Source organism: Syngnathus scovelli, chromosome 21 (genome assembly GCF_024217435.2).
Source record: "Syngnathus scovelli strain Florida chromosome 21, RoL_Ssco_1.2, whole genome shotgun sequence".
Classification (NCBI taxonomy): Eukaryota; Metazoa; Chordata; class Actinopteri; order Syngnathiformes; family Syngnathidae; genus Syngnathus; species Syngnathus scovelli.
In genome coordinates, this window is record NC_090867.1 from 6,615,562 (window position 1) to 6,631,458 (window position 15,897).

The following is a 15,897-nucleotide window of genomic DNA, read 5'->3' on the forward strand; positions in this document are numbered from 1 at the left end:
TCAGCAGGCGTTTTATACGCCGCAGTTGTTGAAAATTTACGCCTGAGCAAACGTTGCGTGAAAATAAAAGCGGCGTTTTGCTCACGTCGGTTTGTTTAAGGTACAGCCGTGTGACTAACTCACCGAGAATCTTTTCATTTCCGACGTGCCCGTCCAAATACTTCAATAAAAAAAAAAAAAATCAGCCAGTCGTGTCAAAAGTGTAGGAGGAATTTGACAGGAAATGGCGTCGCTGTCCTTCTAATTGACGGCTCATCTCCAACTGGAGGCGGAGAACGCTAATTAGAGATCAGCAAAGATGCTAGTTACAGTTTTTGGATGAATACAAAAAAAAAAAATGCTGTTTCTAATATTTTGCACTCAAAACAAGAGGGTTCGAATATTCAAATATGATGCCAGAACCACAGCAATCGTCACAGTGGCAACGCCACACGATTGGACCCACTGGACCTAATCCAGCCTGTGACAGATTGGCGCCCGCTGGTCCACAGACGCTGCGCTTCCTTCCTTTTCCACCCGACCAAGGAAAAAACCACCATGAATGAAGGCAATGTGGCCCAGCAGCCGGGGCATGAATGGGAAATGAAAATTTAAGTGTTTGTTAGACTTATCCTGAGTCTTCTTCCGTCACAAGACTGTGACACGTGAGTCTTTAGCGAAAAAGAAGTGCGCTCGCTTAATTTTTTTACCAGGAGCATGTGGGCAGCGTGGCGCGTGGGTACAAAAAAAAGAAGAAGAAGAAGAAGATGCAGCACTTGTCTCCTCCTCTTCCTCCTCCACGCTTCGGTTGTAGCGTCATCGCCACGCTGGTGTTTCCTGTTGTCCCAGTTAGGTCTTAAAATTTGTACGCTTCTCAGAGATTCAGAACTAGCTGGTTAAAGTTAGATAGCTTGCTAACATTTAGCATTCAAGAAAAGTGTTTTGGTTGCTTTGGTCACTGAATATTGACAAAAGTATCTTTGTGAAAAAAGTATGAGGTTGACCAAATCACCAAAGACAAGTACCCCTCCAACCTCACGAGATTATTTTAATATTTTATCAGAAGATATCACCAATAGCGCTATAAACTAATCTGTGCTGCAGCTCTGCTTACCTTTAAGCTGTGACACTAACTAGTTGTTTTTTGATCATGCCACTGTTTGGTATCAGTTTAGTGCAAGACCAAATCATGTTTTATTTTCACACTTTATTGCTTATATGTTTAAAATGACGTGGGGGAAAATAAATTATCGCACGATTAAGAGATGCCATTAGCTACGACAACAGAGCTGTTGATGAGCTAGTGAAGGAATTCTGCTGCTGGCGGAAGGATGACAGTGAGGAGGAGGAGGAGGAGGAGGCAGAGGGGGTGCGAGCTTGTTTCCGTCTGTGTGTGTTTGTGCGTGTGAGCTGAAGCGCGACTCGCTGAGTGGATGCGTCCTGACACCTGGCGCTCCCTCACTCGCCGCTCACATTCTCGCTTCTCAAGGCTTGTCTGGTCCGTCCTCCGCCTCCTCCTCCTCCCTTTATCTTTTGTTCTCTCTCTCTCTCTCGCTCGCTCCATCCGTTATTCCGCCTCGGTTCTCCGCCGGCCTCCGCTCCTTTTGTGTCAGGATCTCGCCTCGCTATGGTGCAGGATTTTTACGTCTGGGGGCGACGAGGCGCTCGGCTGACAAAGGTGAGCCGCGGGGATCTGCTTGGCGAGATGAATGAATGAACGGATGCATGGATGGACGGCTGGCTCATCTGTTGATCATTCCTCAGGATTTAGCGGCGGCACATCTCAGAACTGCTCGTGAGTGGCATCTTAATCTGAAGGCGTAGCTCTGTCATTTTTATTTTGTTAAGATCTTCAGCTTCCTGTCTGAGTCGCTTGGTCACCTTGACCATAGCGCCCCACCTTCATGGTGCTGGTCTACATCACTACTTGCTGTTTTTTTTTGTTAATGCAACATTTTGTTGCCGTCCAATTTAAGGGTGGGTGGGGGGTGGGCTGTATTTAAAAAAAAAAAAGAATTGTGAAAAATAAAACGGATTTGTGAATATATTTTTTTAACAAAAACAAAAAAACTATTTTGGTTGTATTTATCAGGAAAAAAAATGGAGATACCTGCTTTGCATTGGAAAGTAATTTGGAGTGACAATGCTGAAATTTTGGGAATTCGCCCATTCGTTTTTTTTTTTGGTGTGTGCGGACCCTACTCTTTGTTAATCATTAAAGAAAACTCGCCTAATCAGGAATCTAAGAAGTACTTGTGTGGAAATATTTTGCCACCTTTCTTAGCCGCCCACAAAGACATTAGCGGAGAACAAAAAGAGCAAGAGATCACGCTAATGAGTCTCAGTCACATCCGCCCTTGCTTTTGCCCTCATAAACTCCAACTTAGCCTTCTCCTTACGCTTCCATCTCCATTCATCTTCCGCCTCCTCTGTATCTTTCTTTTTTATCTCCATTTCTCATCCCATCCGACTCCCTCTCGTTTTCCTTATTTGTCAAATCCCACTCTTACGCCGCCGCCCCCATCGTCATCCACTTAAGCTCGCCGTCATCATCACACGCTGCTTTGCTTTCACGTCGTCTCGAGAGCTTCGTTTCACACAGCGTGGCAGGAGATGTTCCGACTGTTTCCTTTTTTGATCCTAGGTAGGTGGTTAGCGAGAGAGAGAGAAACAATTCTTCTTTCAATTCGACTTGTTTGAAGGTGCTAGCTCAAGAATTGAGTAGATGGACTGTACCATTTTTATTTTGGGAAAGAAAGAAGGCCTAAATCGAAATTCGAACCCTGAACCTCAGAACTGCGAGGCAGATATGCTAACGTACGAACGTCACAGTAACCCTGAAAGTAAAGTGACCAAAAGCATCCGCCATTGTGTTTTTTTTTTTTTTTTCCTCCCGCGCTTCCTTCTTCGTGTCTATTTTTGCCGCCTGTGATGTAACAACACATTGATGTGCTGGAAGCCTCGCCAGCTACTCTTCATTTTTTTTTTTATCCATTTTTATTATTTTCTTTTCAAAACCAAGACCACCCACTTGCGACACAGCTTCCATCAGCCTCTTGTGGCAATGTGGGAGTCTTTTAAAAAAAAAATTCCCCTCATAACACAACAAATACCCAACACACTTTTATCCTCCATCGGGAATTCATCCAAATACGTTTGATTAAAAGTCCAAAATATTATGCAAAAGGCCTTTCGACATCTCCCATAATGATTCTTTGTGGAAAAAGTCCCAACGCTTAGCTATGCCGTCACCGCAGCAAAGAAAAGCCAGCAGACTGAAGTGCGCTGTTATATCGGCGGCGTAGGAAGCGGACAGAGGGCAGATTGTGTCACTCTGACTTGACTTGTGTTCTTCTGTAGAGGCCGCCACATGTTTTGTCTCGTGCGCCGCCATGGCATGAAGACACGTCTCTGTCCTCGCACAGTCAGAGGTTCACCTCCTCCTTCTTTTATTCACCCCCCCCTCCCTCCACACTCTTCTGAAAGAGGCCACTTGTGTGCGTGCCACAACATCCTATTGTGATTACGAAACAACAGATAAATCTGCCGCAAAGAATGAACGCTTTCTCTTTCTCTCTGAATCCACACGCCACAAAGACGTGATTCTCCAGCTTGACAAGATTTGGATGAGGAGGGGAAAAAATGGATGGACAGTCATCCCAGCATCCATGACACTTCTTGCCTGGAGTTTTTTTGTCGCCCAGCCTATTGGTGTCAATCTCATGCTAGCCCAGTTCCCACGCAAAGCCCTCGCCCCCCCCCCCTCTCCTCTTTGAATCCATCGACCAGCTTGATCTTTCCACCGAAGCCGCGTAGCTGATACACTTTCCAAGTCGGACCAGTTAGTTTTTGCGGCTTTTGTTTCCACCACGAGACGAAACAAGCGAACGCAAAAGCAATTTTTGTCGATCCGCGTCTGCTTGCCTGCTACGATTTAATTTGGGATGATTGTGCTTCATCATAACAAACAAACCCCGGGATGAGACTGGCCGCACTCCCGCCCCTCCCTCCCTCTTTGCAGCTTCATCCACTGTGGTTAATTCCGGCTGCATTGCTCCCTTAGGGCGTCATTGATCGTGAACTGTATGTGGATCTGAGCTCACAATTTCTCTGGTGGGATCAGACTTTACAAGATGGCTGGCAGGAGGAGGAGAAAGTGGAACTTGGCACGATCCACTTTTGCCACCGGCAGGGGTCACTCGGGTTCAGGCAGGAAGGGCGTGGAGGGTCTTTGCTTGAGCAGCCTCACCGGGGTCCTGAGGTCCCACTTGTGGATGGTCGGGGACCGACGCACGACTCGACTGCTGCGAGGCCTCGACGCCGTTCCGGGGTCACGCCGCGCTCACTCGCTGTCCTATTTGTGCTCGGCCTTCACAGATGGTGGGAGCGAGGAACTGGCAGAACCCGGTCTAGACCCTCACCTGAGCCACTTCGGCCAAGGTAAGCACACCTTTAAGAACGCCTCAATAAAAATAAATCATTTTATTCAGTCGGTTTTTCTATTAAGTTCTCCAAATATTTAGGACCACGATGAGATTACTGGAGATGTTTGATCTTGTAATTTGCTTTTGAAGTAGGTATACTGGAGAGTTTATCAGCAGTTGGGAGGAAATGTTTTCCATAATTACCCCCCACCCTTCTCCCAATGCCCCCCCCCCCCCCCCGCCCCCACCACCACACCCGTGAGCATGTTTGGAACATGTCAACCAGCGTGGGCGTTTGTGTTTGTTTAGAGTCACGAAGCGGTCTAAACGTGTGATTATCGCATCACATTGTAGACTAAAATACTTTTTTTTTTTTTTTCCTACTTGCATTTGGAGTCGAGACGATCGAAAAATTCGAGATGTTTTTAATCACCATATGTTACCGAATTGCCACCGAGTGTACTTTGTGCCACTTCCATCCGAATTGTGATTTTTTTTTATTCGTCGTTTGTCCCGAAAACAACAAAGCTATAATTTGAGTTACAGTTGATGTGTTTTTATCTGAAATTGTTTCAGACCAACACGGACTGAATTTGCATCGTAAATTATAGCGTTGTCAACCTAACATAAACTGTAGTTAGCCACTCTGCCATGAAAACATAATAGACTGCATTTTTATAGACGTGAGTTGAATCAACATTCTTTTCATTTTTTTTCTAATGAAATGCCCGGCGTGATTTCATTTGTATAATCCGACAATATGTTTTGTAAATCGAATGAAATAAAATGCCGATTCATGCCCGTTGTGCCTCCCCCCATCCCGCAGGTGGCAGCTTAGACGGCGACTGCGCCTTTGAGGTCGACTACTACGCCGCTTTGCCGCCGCCTCCGTCGCCGTTCTCCATGGCCGAAGGTGTCCAGCACATTCGCATCATGGAGGGCGTGTCACGCTCGCTGCCCTCGTCGCCGCTACTCGGTCACCAGGCGCTCGGTATCCGGCTGCAGGCCGTCAAAAAGCTCACAGGTAGGATTATTTTTTATTCTTTATTTTTGTTTGTGTGAGGAAGCTGCGGGACATGCTTTGTGATTGCATTTACAGCAGATTTTTGACTTGGTGGAATTTTATAGTCGGCCACTAGGGTGCACCAGATCATGCAATGTTTGATGCTAATTTCTCCTTTTATCCAAATGCTGCAATTTATGTGTCATTATGGTGGAGGGCTCAGGGCGCTTTTTGGTTGCCTATCTTCAGGTTCAACTGGAGGAGTCTGGATGTGTTTTTTGGTGTCGTCTTGCATTATTTTTTTAAAGCTATTTAGCAAACTTCCATTAAATCTGTAGAATTAATCAAAGCTGTGCTTGGTGCACTCTGTTGGACAAATGTATTGGGTCGCAACTACTTTGCTTGAGCTTCATTTGCCTTTTGTTGCTGATCACCAGAGCAACATTTCATTTCGTCACTCCGGGCTTTGTCACCCTTTAATTAATCCAACTTGGCGCCACGTCCCGCACAGCGTGATAGCGCCAAATGCGTGCGTACGTGTACACTCTGACGTCAAAGGCCGTAGTTCATCCCTCACTCTATTGTCGATGTCCATGCAGGGTTGTGATATTAAAAAAAAAATTGTAGCCTACGTACACATTAGCTTTGTGCGGCTCTCACTTTTGTGACATCATGTCTTGTCGCTGGTTTCACACAAATCCGCTATTTTTAGTCTGCAGCGATGGCTCATTGTAAGTGTGGGGCGGTAAGCGTTGATGACTCGCTTTGACACTTCGCCGAAGTGATGGATTGACTTGATTTATTGATCGACTGGCATTAGAAACGTTCCGTGGTAATTATGTCTATATTCTAAGTAGAACTGGCAGGAAGTCTTCAAAGTATTTTTTTTTTTTATGAATGTGGTTTATTTCAAATTTGTCACGTACACACAAGGCTGCTAAAGCGTCAGTCGCCTCTCGCCAGTTTCACGCCGAATGTCGTTGGGAGTGACAACACACACTCAACTACAAAACTACAAATGCGTTTCCAGGAATCATGACGTGCGAGTACTCGCAGCCGTTTTGCACATTCACAAACCCGTGACATTTATGAGCCTTGTCGGTCAGTGTAAAAAAACTCTGTCTGGGGAAATAAGCGTGACTGACAGAGATGATTAAAATATAAAAAAATAAAAAAAAGTGCTGCTTTAGGCATTAAATGGCCTCAAAGATGGCTGCACTTTCAAGGGTAAAACAAGGACACGCAGGAGCCGACAAAATCGTCCCCTTTGCGATCCCGCGTGTCCATCAGCTGCAAGACCGCGCTCCTTTTAATACCAACGCCCTCCTCCCACCCTCGTCGGCTTTTTTTGTTTTTTGATTATACCATTTTCTTCCCGCTTTCCATTCCCACCCTTTTTTTTTTCCTCCCCCTCCTTTTCTGCTCGCTGGTTGCCATGACAACAGCAGCACTGCGCCATTCATCCATCGGAAGGACCCAGGCTGGTGTTCCTACTCCGTACATAACGGCGCTTAAAGGCGGACGAAGGCACTCGCTTTCTGTCAGTCTGCCGCATCACTTCTTATTTTTTTGCGGGAGGGTGAAGGTTACCTGCTAGGCTTGGGGTGTCACCTGTGTAATACCCTCCTCCCACCAGCAGCACCATCAATGCCTCCCCCATCCCTCCCTCCCTCCCACCACCCCTTCACTGAGACGCAACCGCCTTCTTCCTCTTCCTCTCACTCCTCCCATCGTCGCCGTATCGGTTACTCGAGTGCAGCATCGCCGTTCCAAATCCCGAGGAGATCCCACTCTTGTCCGAGATAGGAGGACCCCCCACCCCTCATCGCTTGACTTTTCTCGCCCAGCCTCCGGGAATGCGGGACCGCGCCTGTTGAGAATGGTGAGCGACCGCCGCGCCCTCGTCTCTTGTTCGCACGTTGTCGGGGTCGCCGGCGCGGGTCATGTGACGCTGGGCTTACGGGAAGTGATTTGATGCACTTGTCGGCGGGGCGCTAATGACGCTAACGTAGGCTGGTGGAGGAGCTGTGAATCAAGCGCTGTGATCAAGTGTTTTTTGTGTGGTGCGTGTGTGCGTTCGCGTGGGTGAGCATTCAATTGTCTTTTGAGTGTGCGTATGTGTGTCTAAGTACAAGCTGTGGGCGGCTAATAATGCACTTTCCCGAGCATAACATCAGACTATGTACCATATGCTTGCATAAATAGCTTCAAGTTCTCAGGTGGGAAGGAGGCTAGATGAGTTTCTTTGGGGGTGGGAGGGGGGGGGTTGGAACAAACGGAACAAAATGTCTCAATAACAGCAGCCAGACGTCATCGCTTGCCTCCGTCCGTTGGCATGGACGCCCGATGTATTGATGACGACCGCTTCGGGGAGACATTTGTGTCCCCAAGTCGAATAGAAAGCCCGAACTTTTCCTCCATAGCAGTCATGAAGTTCATGCAAGTTTCAAATGGTACTTTTGAGGAGTAGCAAGCGTGACTTTGAATCACTATTCATCCAAATGAAGTTACTACACGTTAGCTTGGTGTTAAGCAGCCCCTGCAGTGTGCTATTAATAACCCTGAGAGAGGTTTGCTTACAAAACAGAGGGTTACGTGCATCACCCAGAGCTGAGCGCACACACACATAAAAAAAGTGTGTGTGTACTCGTCCAAGCGTGTCCAAGGCTTTCAGGCCTGCACAATGACACCAGCGCCAAGCATTAGCATTCAGCGCAGCTCTGTCTGCTGCTACTCCTGCTGGCACATTTGCTCCGTCATTTCACGGCTGCTTTCGTCTGGTCGACGGCGCCACCATCGCCCCGTTACGGCATCCTAATCGGCTCCGCTTGTCTTCTCGAGATCTTTTCCAGCGACAAGAAGGGCGTGGTCCTCAGGTTTCAGCAGGCCCCGACGGGGATCAACAGTGGCGGCACGGCGCCGAGCTTTACTCCGGCTAGAGGTCAATACAGCCTCGCTATTATTAGGTGTTTGTATCACGCGCGGGACTTGGCACGTCTGTCGCTTCCCGAAACCTCTCTGCCGGTGAGTGAAGTTACGCACCTTGAGAGATCACAAAAAGAAAATTACCTTCGCAGACGTGGTGCTAATACTGCTGAGTCACAAGAGCGCTGACCCAAAGGAATCACACCGCTGTTTACAACCATCAACGCAAACTTCCATCTTCATTTTGCTGAGTCATGAGAGCACAGACTCTTCTATCCCCCATTTCCTTCATTGCTGGGAGAAAGTGCAATTGTATATATGTCAGTGCCTTCTCAAAATTCCGCCCGAGTTTCACCTTGCTCGCCTCCCACGGCGGCGATGATTGAATCATACACACGTACATATTCGCTCGCATACACACGTGCGCTTGCATTATAATTGGAAGAGGCCGTCTGGCTAATGGACTTGCTGTTCTCTGTTATTTTCCGTCTCGTTATTTAAAAAAAAAAAATATATATATATATATATATATACAGTCAACCAATCAAGGTGTTACTGAGATGACATTTTGGAGCATGTGACAGCGAAAGCTGTTGTCGTGACGACCTGGGTGGCGTGCTAGCTTTAAGCTTCGCACACACACACGGTCCAAAGTATGTCATTGTGTGTGTGTGGATTTGTATGTGTGTCTTGGCAGGGGTTGAGCCGTATCCTGTTGTGATTGTAACCTTTTTCCCGTCTCCTCGTGTTGACCCGCGTGACGACGCTACGCTTTCCGACAACATCGCATTGCGAAATGTTGCCGATGTGTTATATTTTGCACTAGTCATTAACACTACGTTCTTTTCATGATCAATTGTAATATTAGTTTGTTGCTTTCACTCTCAAGTCTGGCATTTAAACTTAAATGCATTGCTGGCCTTTCAAAAAGACACCAATGCCAAAACAACACATTATAAAATCATATTCTATTACAGACTTATTTCTTTTTGCAGCAACTCACTAAAAACAAATGTTTGCAATTGAATGTTTTATGAATTCAAATCAATTTCCTTTTATGCTCGCAAACAGAAAAAAAAACTCTAATGAATAACATTTATTTAGATTTGCTGTATCGCTCGTGATAAACAAGGGTTCACTGCAAGTTACAAAATTTCGGAATAATGTAATCATACCAGCGCTCACTACTGCATTTATGTACCCACAATGTAGGTGTAGTTATTCATAAGCTCATTAGAGGAGTGGATTTGCATCGCTGCCATCCATCAACACTTGTCAACCATCCTCGGCTTGGCGCGAGCTCACAGCACAACGCCACCGCAGCCGCCAGATTTAAGTCGCCGGGAGCCGACGCCGCTGAGAGGATTTACCCCGCGGGGATAGATAGCCGCGCCCCCAACCCTTTCACGCAGGTGAAAATCCGGGCGAGAAACAAACGCGCTTAATCTCCGGTTTACGCCGCACGCCGATGGCGCGCTTGGTCGATGGCGAAGGTGGATGCGCGATACGAGTCGCCGCTGGCTCTTTCGCCGCGCTTGCAAGAGAGAGGAGCTTATCGGGATAAGTCCAAATCGAAGTGGATTGAGGCAAAGCTGTTTTGCTGCTGCTTCCTGGTCATGTGCCAGTGCCACCACTGCTCCTATGCACCAAAAACATCAAACATCGTTTTCTGCCTGCTTCACCAATCGACAAAAGATTGTCATGACGGGAACATCTAAAACATATTTTACGATTAACTTAAGTCAAATAGAATGACCTTAACTAAACAAAAAGACCAGCCCCAAATCCTTGCATCTTCTCCAAAAAATTGAAATTTGCACACCAAAGCTAACTTTAGCCTGAAGCTAGCTAGCAGCCCATTCGCACCAGGTGTTATTCGGGCATTTTCAAACATAATTTCAAGCAATTCACAATGGAGTCGCATGCCTTTTCAGTATTCATTCAAGGAAATAAGCAGTTTGCCACAGCTGCACTCGCATCTGTCCCGCTTTGAAAATTTCTAAGCCGAAACGATGAATGAGCCCATCTCGCTCCGGTCGTTGCCGCTCGTTTCCAGCGACTCGTCTCGTGTCTGTTTGCACAAAAGTCCGTCTTTGTGCGCTCAGTCAAAGCCAGACATTTGGAGTAAACAAGCTCGTGAACACATTTCGAAGGCAGATGGCAGCGGCGGGCCGACGCATGCTCGCAAAATTCGCCTTGCTGACTCAACAATGCTGCGGAACTGGCATTTTAGTTTGCAGACTCCTCTCATGGCTGTGACACATTTCTACTTGGTACTTTGTTGACGTTGCTTTGTATCGGCGATACGTTGTGTTCATCCTAAAACAAACCGGGACCTCAATCAGATCCCTGTGGAACTCCACTCATGATTAAGATGCCTGTTTTTATGGACCTTGCTTAGTTGGAGAGAAAAACAAAAGGTTCTGGTAGTTTATAAAATTGCTGCTTTCTAAGCTTTCTGTCTCCCCCTTGTCTCACCCTCCATCTCCCTAATTTATATATGTGTGTGTCTGTGTGTGTCTTGTGTGTTGTCTCCCTCCGTGTGTTGGTCTGCGCCCAGCCCCTCTTCGGAAAGCAAAGTTCGTGGAGAGCCCTCGCGTTCCGCAATCGGAGCTCGGCTCCTCCGACCCAGCCGGGAATTCCCACCTGGACAGATTGTGCCTAGGTAAGTTTGTGGCCCCCCGCCCCTCCCTCCCCTTTTCCCGCATGTCGGCTTTGTTGCATTGTGCGAGCAGCAGGGGAAAGTCTTGCTTAATGGCGTGAGGAATGTTAAAGATTCAGGCTCCTAATCCGACACAGCTCCGCTTCCTGCAGTCAGCAGTTGGTCTGTAATCCGCACGCCAGTCCAGTCTCTGTCAAACATCTATCCCAATCGGAACCCCCCCCGCCCCCCCTCGGCCCCGCCCGCCTCGTTCAAGCAGGTCACTCGAGGATCTGCTTCGATTTCAGCGTGGGTGGAGACACTGTGAAACTCAAAAGGTCTTTGCCGACGTAATTTGGTGACAAAATGGTGGACTTGTCGGTTTGTCAGCCTCTCCTGTGGAGCCTGTGCCCCATGGGAGCTCCAAGTAGGTGCTTTTGTAGTTACACTAGAAGATGAAACCTTTAGCCATGTGATTGAAATTCACACTGTTAGTTTGCAATTGTCATATTGTGATAAGCTCTGTGCTCACTCCAATAATAATATCACTAGCCCGTTGCTAAATTCTCATCTGGGATTCATCTTCCGGTACCTTCTTTTGTAAATTTTTGCCAATCTCTAATGAAGTGGGAATCAGTACAGGCACATGTGAGTCACTGCAGATGCGACACTTTTGGTAAAGTTAATCAACGGCGCCACTGAGGCGAATAGAGCGCTTGATTCCAAATCGGACGCCGAATGGGTTGTGGAAGAACCCGCAGCGGGAGAGGCGGCGGGCGAGTCGGGCTTTTATTTCTCGGGCGGACAGATGGACAGCTCCTGGCAGAAGTCACGGCAGGGTGTCGACTTAACACCGTGCCTGCTCGTGACGCTTGTTTTATTTGTCCACTTTAAAGCTGGAGATCCTGTCCAATTCATGAGTCAGCACTTTTTCGATAACTGTCATCTAATACGATTTTAACAATATTCTCTTCACGCTCTCGTGGAAATTTTATAGTAAATCTTAAGTGATGCATGGACAATAGAAACGAATCTCGAGGTTTCAGCGTCGTGTAACAAGAGCCGAACACCTCGCAAGGCCTCGCTATCGTTGCCGGTAGCCGCAAGTGGCTGGTATTGTTTTCATAAGTGTGTGTGTGTGTGTGTGTGTGTGTGTGTGTGTGTGTGTGTAATCTTATCCAAACGATGCCTTGGTAAAACTCACTTAGTGTAGCATGAAACTCCGCTATGGAGGTTTGTGGTGAAGGACTACAAAACCGGTCTTACATGCTGGTACATTGATTTGAACCCCAACAAAGGAGCCCTGGGATGAGTAGTAAATAAATAAAATAAAAAATATCCTACGCGGTGTCCACTTGATTCCCTGACGTGATTGGCTGAAAGACAAAAGAACTGAGTCACTGCAACTTTGGTCTTTTGTTGACAAAAGGGCAAGGAATGTACATACTTGAACTTTTGGATCTTTAGTAGCTGAAAGGATCCATCCACATCTGAAAGGTTTCGGGAAGTAAGAGTTGATAGAACTAAATGTTCCTTGTCCTGAAACTTAAAAACAACTGAGGCAATTGTTTTGGAGCAAACAATCATTCGTGTCAATCGTTTAAAATTTGAAGTTGTTCCAAATGAAATTTGAGATGATCAAATTTGTCTTCTTTTTTGACAGTGTGTGGAAATTTGGTGAGCAACTTTAAATCGGACTTGCCGTGAGCATCCCGAGTTGGATCTTGTCGTTGCTTTGAGGTGTCTGAATGAAATTTTGGAGAAGATAACATCAGAGGAATGTGATGGTCCTGATTGTCCACCACGCTGATGCTTTCTCGGCATGCAAAATATTGGGAACCATCGGGAAAAGTGAATTCAGTGTAGTCAGTTTTCCTGTCACTCTCATGCGTCCAACTTGTTTATTTATTTATTTTTGGCTGTTGGAGGTGTCCAGATGAAAGGCGAGCACTTTTCCCAATATTAATCCGCTTTTCCCCGGAATGCGCGGACACGCATTCCTAGCCTGTGCGGTGAAAGATAGTTGCCATGGCAACCATCTGTCTCCCCTTTTTTGCAGCTCAGGAATCTAGCGGGTGGGGGGTATATGTGTGTGTGTGTGTGTTTCTGAGATGTTTTCATATGCTCTCGTCGGGTCATTAGGGAGCTCGAAGGCGTCACGGTGATGAGACGACATCCGCTTGACTCGCTCAGAAGTTTTCTCCATGATTTTCCTTGCAGATGAGAAGCGTTGAAAGAGCTCAAGATAGTGTTGACACTCATGTTCTAATCATTAGCGAGCTAATTATTTGCTATTTGTTTATGATATGATAACATGCTTACTGTCTAGACTGACACACATGAGCTTAGCAGGGTGTAAAAAAAACGTTGTTGATTGGTGCTGCTGCCTTTTCTGGAAATGGCTTTGTTCGGGCTTCCAACTGACTAAACAGGCCATAAAGTTTGGACTTATGGCTTTGACTTTGCTTTTCTAACATGCCTGCGTGTTTGCGATTACATCGAGGGAGTTAAAGTTGTTTTTATGGCGGCTTAAATCAAGGGTTGCCCTCTAGAGGCATTTATATTATACATTAAAAAAAGTGTATAATAACTTGGGGTTTTACAGCATGCCAAAAATCATACTTGGTTTACTCCGAATTTAATGCAGCAAGGGAAGAAAAATTCCAAATAAAAAAAAAAGACTTTAAAGTTTTCTAGCTATGTGAGATTAAAACTATTGGTAGATAAGTCGAATGTCATGACTTGACATTATTCTGCCTTGTGTCTAACGGAAACACTACGATTACACTTGCCGGTCTGGTCCGACCTGCCCCGCTGGAAAACGACAACAACAGAAGCGGCAGCGTGAGCATCTCCGCTGTTTATTTAAGATCCGGCCGTCCCGTTCGCTCATCCAATTACATCTGCTGGGCTCGGGAACACTCCAGGGAGTAAAGGTAACCTGGAGGGGTGTGCTGCAGTCTAATGATCTCATATAATAGCATGCTAATAAGGAAGGAGGCTGAAAAATACCTACAGTAAGATTTTGTTTTTCTCCATTGCCTCGTTATTGTCTTTGCAGGTGTATTAGCATGACATATGTTAGCTTTTAGCAAATGCCACTGGTTCGGATTAGCATCATAGTAGCTCTGACGTGAATTTGTGCTTGTTCGCAATAGTGTGAAAGCGGCAACCGGCAACTTAAATACCTAATGAGAATACTGGCAAGGAGCTGATTTAGGCCACTACTCACACCTACTACTCACGTACAGACTAACCGACGCCAGCTTGTGATGTCACTCACAAAGGCACACGTCCAACCTATGAGTAAACCGAAATACTAAAAGATCATAAATGGTCTACCTTTAATTCTTTATTGTTTTAGATGTAAAGGGACCCCAAAAAAATTGTTATTTATATATATTTTTAATCGTTTATTTGAATCACAATTATCGGAATTGGATGTACTTTTATTTTTTCATGTTATACGGTTCTATTTTTTTTTTTTCTTCATTAAAATGTTCCCCAAAAAGTTTTTGGTGGTCCCGAACGGTTTTATTTCAACGGGAAAATTAGTTTTCAACAACAAAGTGGAGCTTTTTTTTTTTTTCTTTTCCCTCGTCACTGCAAAGAGCCTGTGCAAACAGCACAGAGGGGCGTCGCCTCGCCCGCTTTGTCTGGCTTCGTCTAACAGGTGAGCGCCGTATCTTGTTACGCCGGGCGCAGAAGAGGTGCGGCTGTCAGCGAGTAGGCACGGGTGACGTTTGCTTCTCAAAAGAAAGCCTCGTGAATGAAGTCACTTTGGACTTTATTAAAAACATCCGGGCAGCGAGCGCGGGATGCTGCCTCGATCCCTCCAGGTGGACATGGTCACCTTTTTCTTTTACCGGCTGTTTTGTTTGTTTCCTCCCCCCCTCCACCTAACTCCCTCTCTTCTCTGCTTCCCGCCGCCTCTGCAGGGGAGTCGAGCCAGGAGCTGGGCCCCCCGCCCACGGTGGATGAGGCCGCCAACACATTGATGACGCGCCTGGGCTTCCTTCTGGGAGACAAAGCGAGCGAGGGGCCAGCCGGTCCCCACTACAGCATGGAGGAGCCCGAGCCCAGACAGGTAAGAGGCAGCAACTCTTATTTTGAAAGGCCCGCGGGCAGGATGCAAAACATCATTCAAATCTCCTGAATAATTGAGGTCATAGTTGACTGTTTTGTTGGAATGTAGGTCAGACTAAACTTTGACCTGTGTTTAGTTGCCATTAAAATGATGAGGGGCTCCTTGCAATGAAGTTTGAATAATTTCTTTGAACCCCTCTTCATATTTTTCACAGTACAGTCAAAGCAGCAATGAAATCATTTGATTTCATAATTCCACTTCATTGTTGAATATTTTCTCTATGACTAAATCATAGTCGCTTGTGGCCAAATAATACAATAAGATGTTATTGCGCTCGGAAAGCCTCATTCTACAAACCAAGTTTTTTTTTCTTTTTTTTTAAATTACATTTTCCACTAGTACATGTGAAAATGATGCCATTTAATCTCAAAAGTTGGGCACGAGGTGTTGACGTTATCTACCGTACGTGGAATTGACTAATCTTTTATTGCCGCACTAATAGTCTCATTCTCTGAGCCCTCATTTTATCGAATCACATTTTGCTCCCGTTTTAAATGACGGCTTTTGATTTAAAAACTCTTCCTAGCTGAGATGCGTCCCAGGAATTATATTTGCGTCTAATTCCACGACTTACACGCCGTCACATTTTGCAGCATTCCGTGATGGAGCGACTGCTGCTTGCAGCGAGAGCGTTGCTGTAACGGCGGGGGTGTCGAAAGCGAGAGAGCTTGATTCAAGCGCCTCTTTTTTAAGGGACGTGACTCACGCCGGCCGCCTGCCGCACGCTGTGTACGCTTGTCTTTTTTTCGTTTACCTTGCCCCGAAGTACAACGCAAAC

At 46.2% G+C, this 15,897-nt stretch overlaps 1 protein-coding gene across 5 annotated transcripts in view; it reads left to right on the plus strand.

The window, feature by feature from the left end:
* The window catches only part of tanc2b (tetratricopeptide repeat, ankyrin repeat and coiled-coil containing 2b), a 39,038-nt gene that overhangs the window by 8,077 nt on the left and 15,064 nt on the right, over nt 1-15,897 (plus strand). For 2 of the 5 annotated variants that reach the window (XM_049758246.1, XM_049758249.1), the window contains exons 1-5: nt 1,690-1,774; nt 4,357-4,419; nt 5,230-5,427; nt 10,892-10,996; nt 14,911-15,059. In XM_049758246.1, coding sequence (XP_049614203.1) covers nt 1,693-1,774; nt 4,357-4,419; nt 5,230-5,427; nt 10,892-10,996; nt 14,911-15,059 — 597 coding nt within the window. In that variant the 5' untranslated portion in view covers nt 1,690-1,692. Of the gene's footprint in view, nt 1-1,689; nt 1,775-4,356; nt 4,420-5,229; nt 5,428-10,891; nt 10,997-14,910; nt 15,060-15,897 lie in introns of those variants that run through there. The other 3 variants (XM_049758247.2, XM_049758248.2, XM_049758250.1) reach the window with 2 other exon arrangements.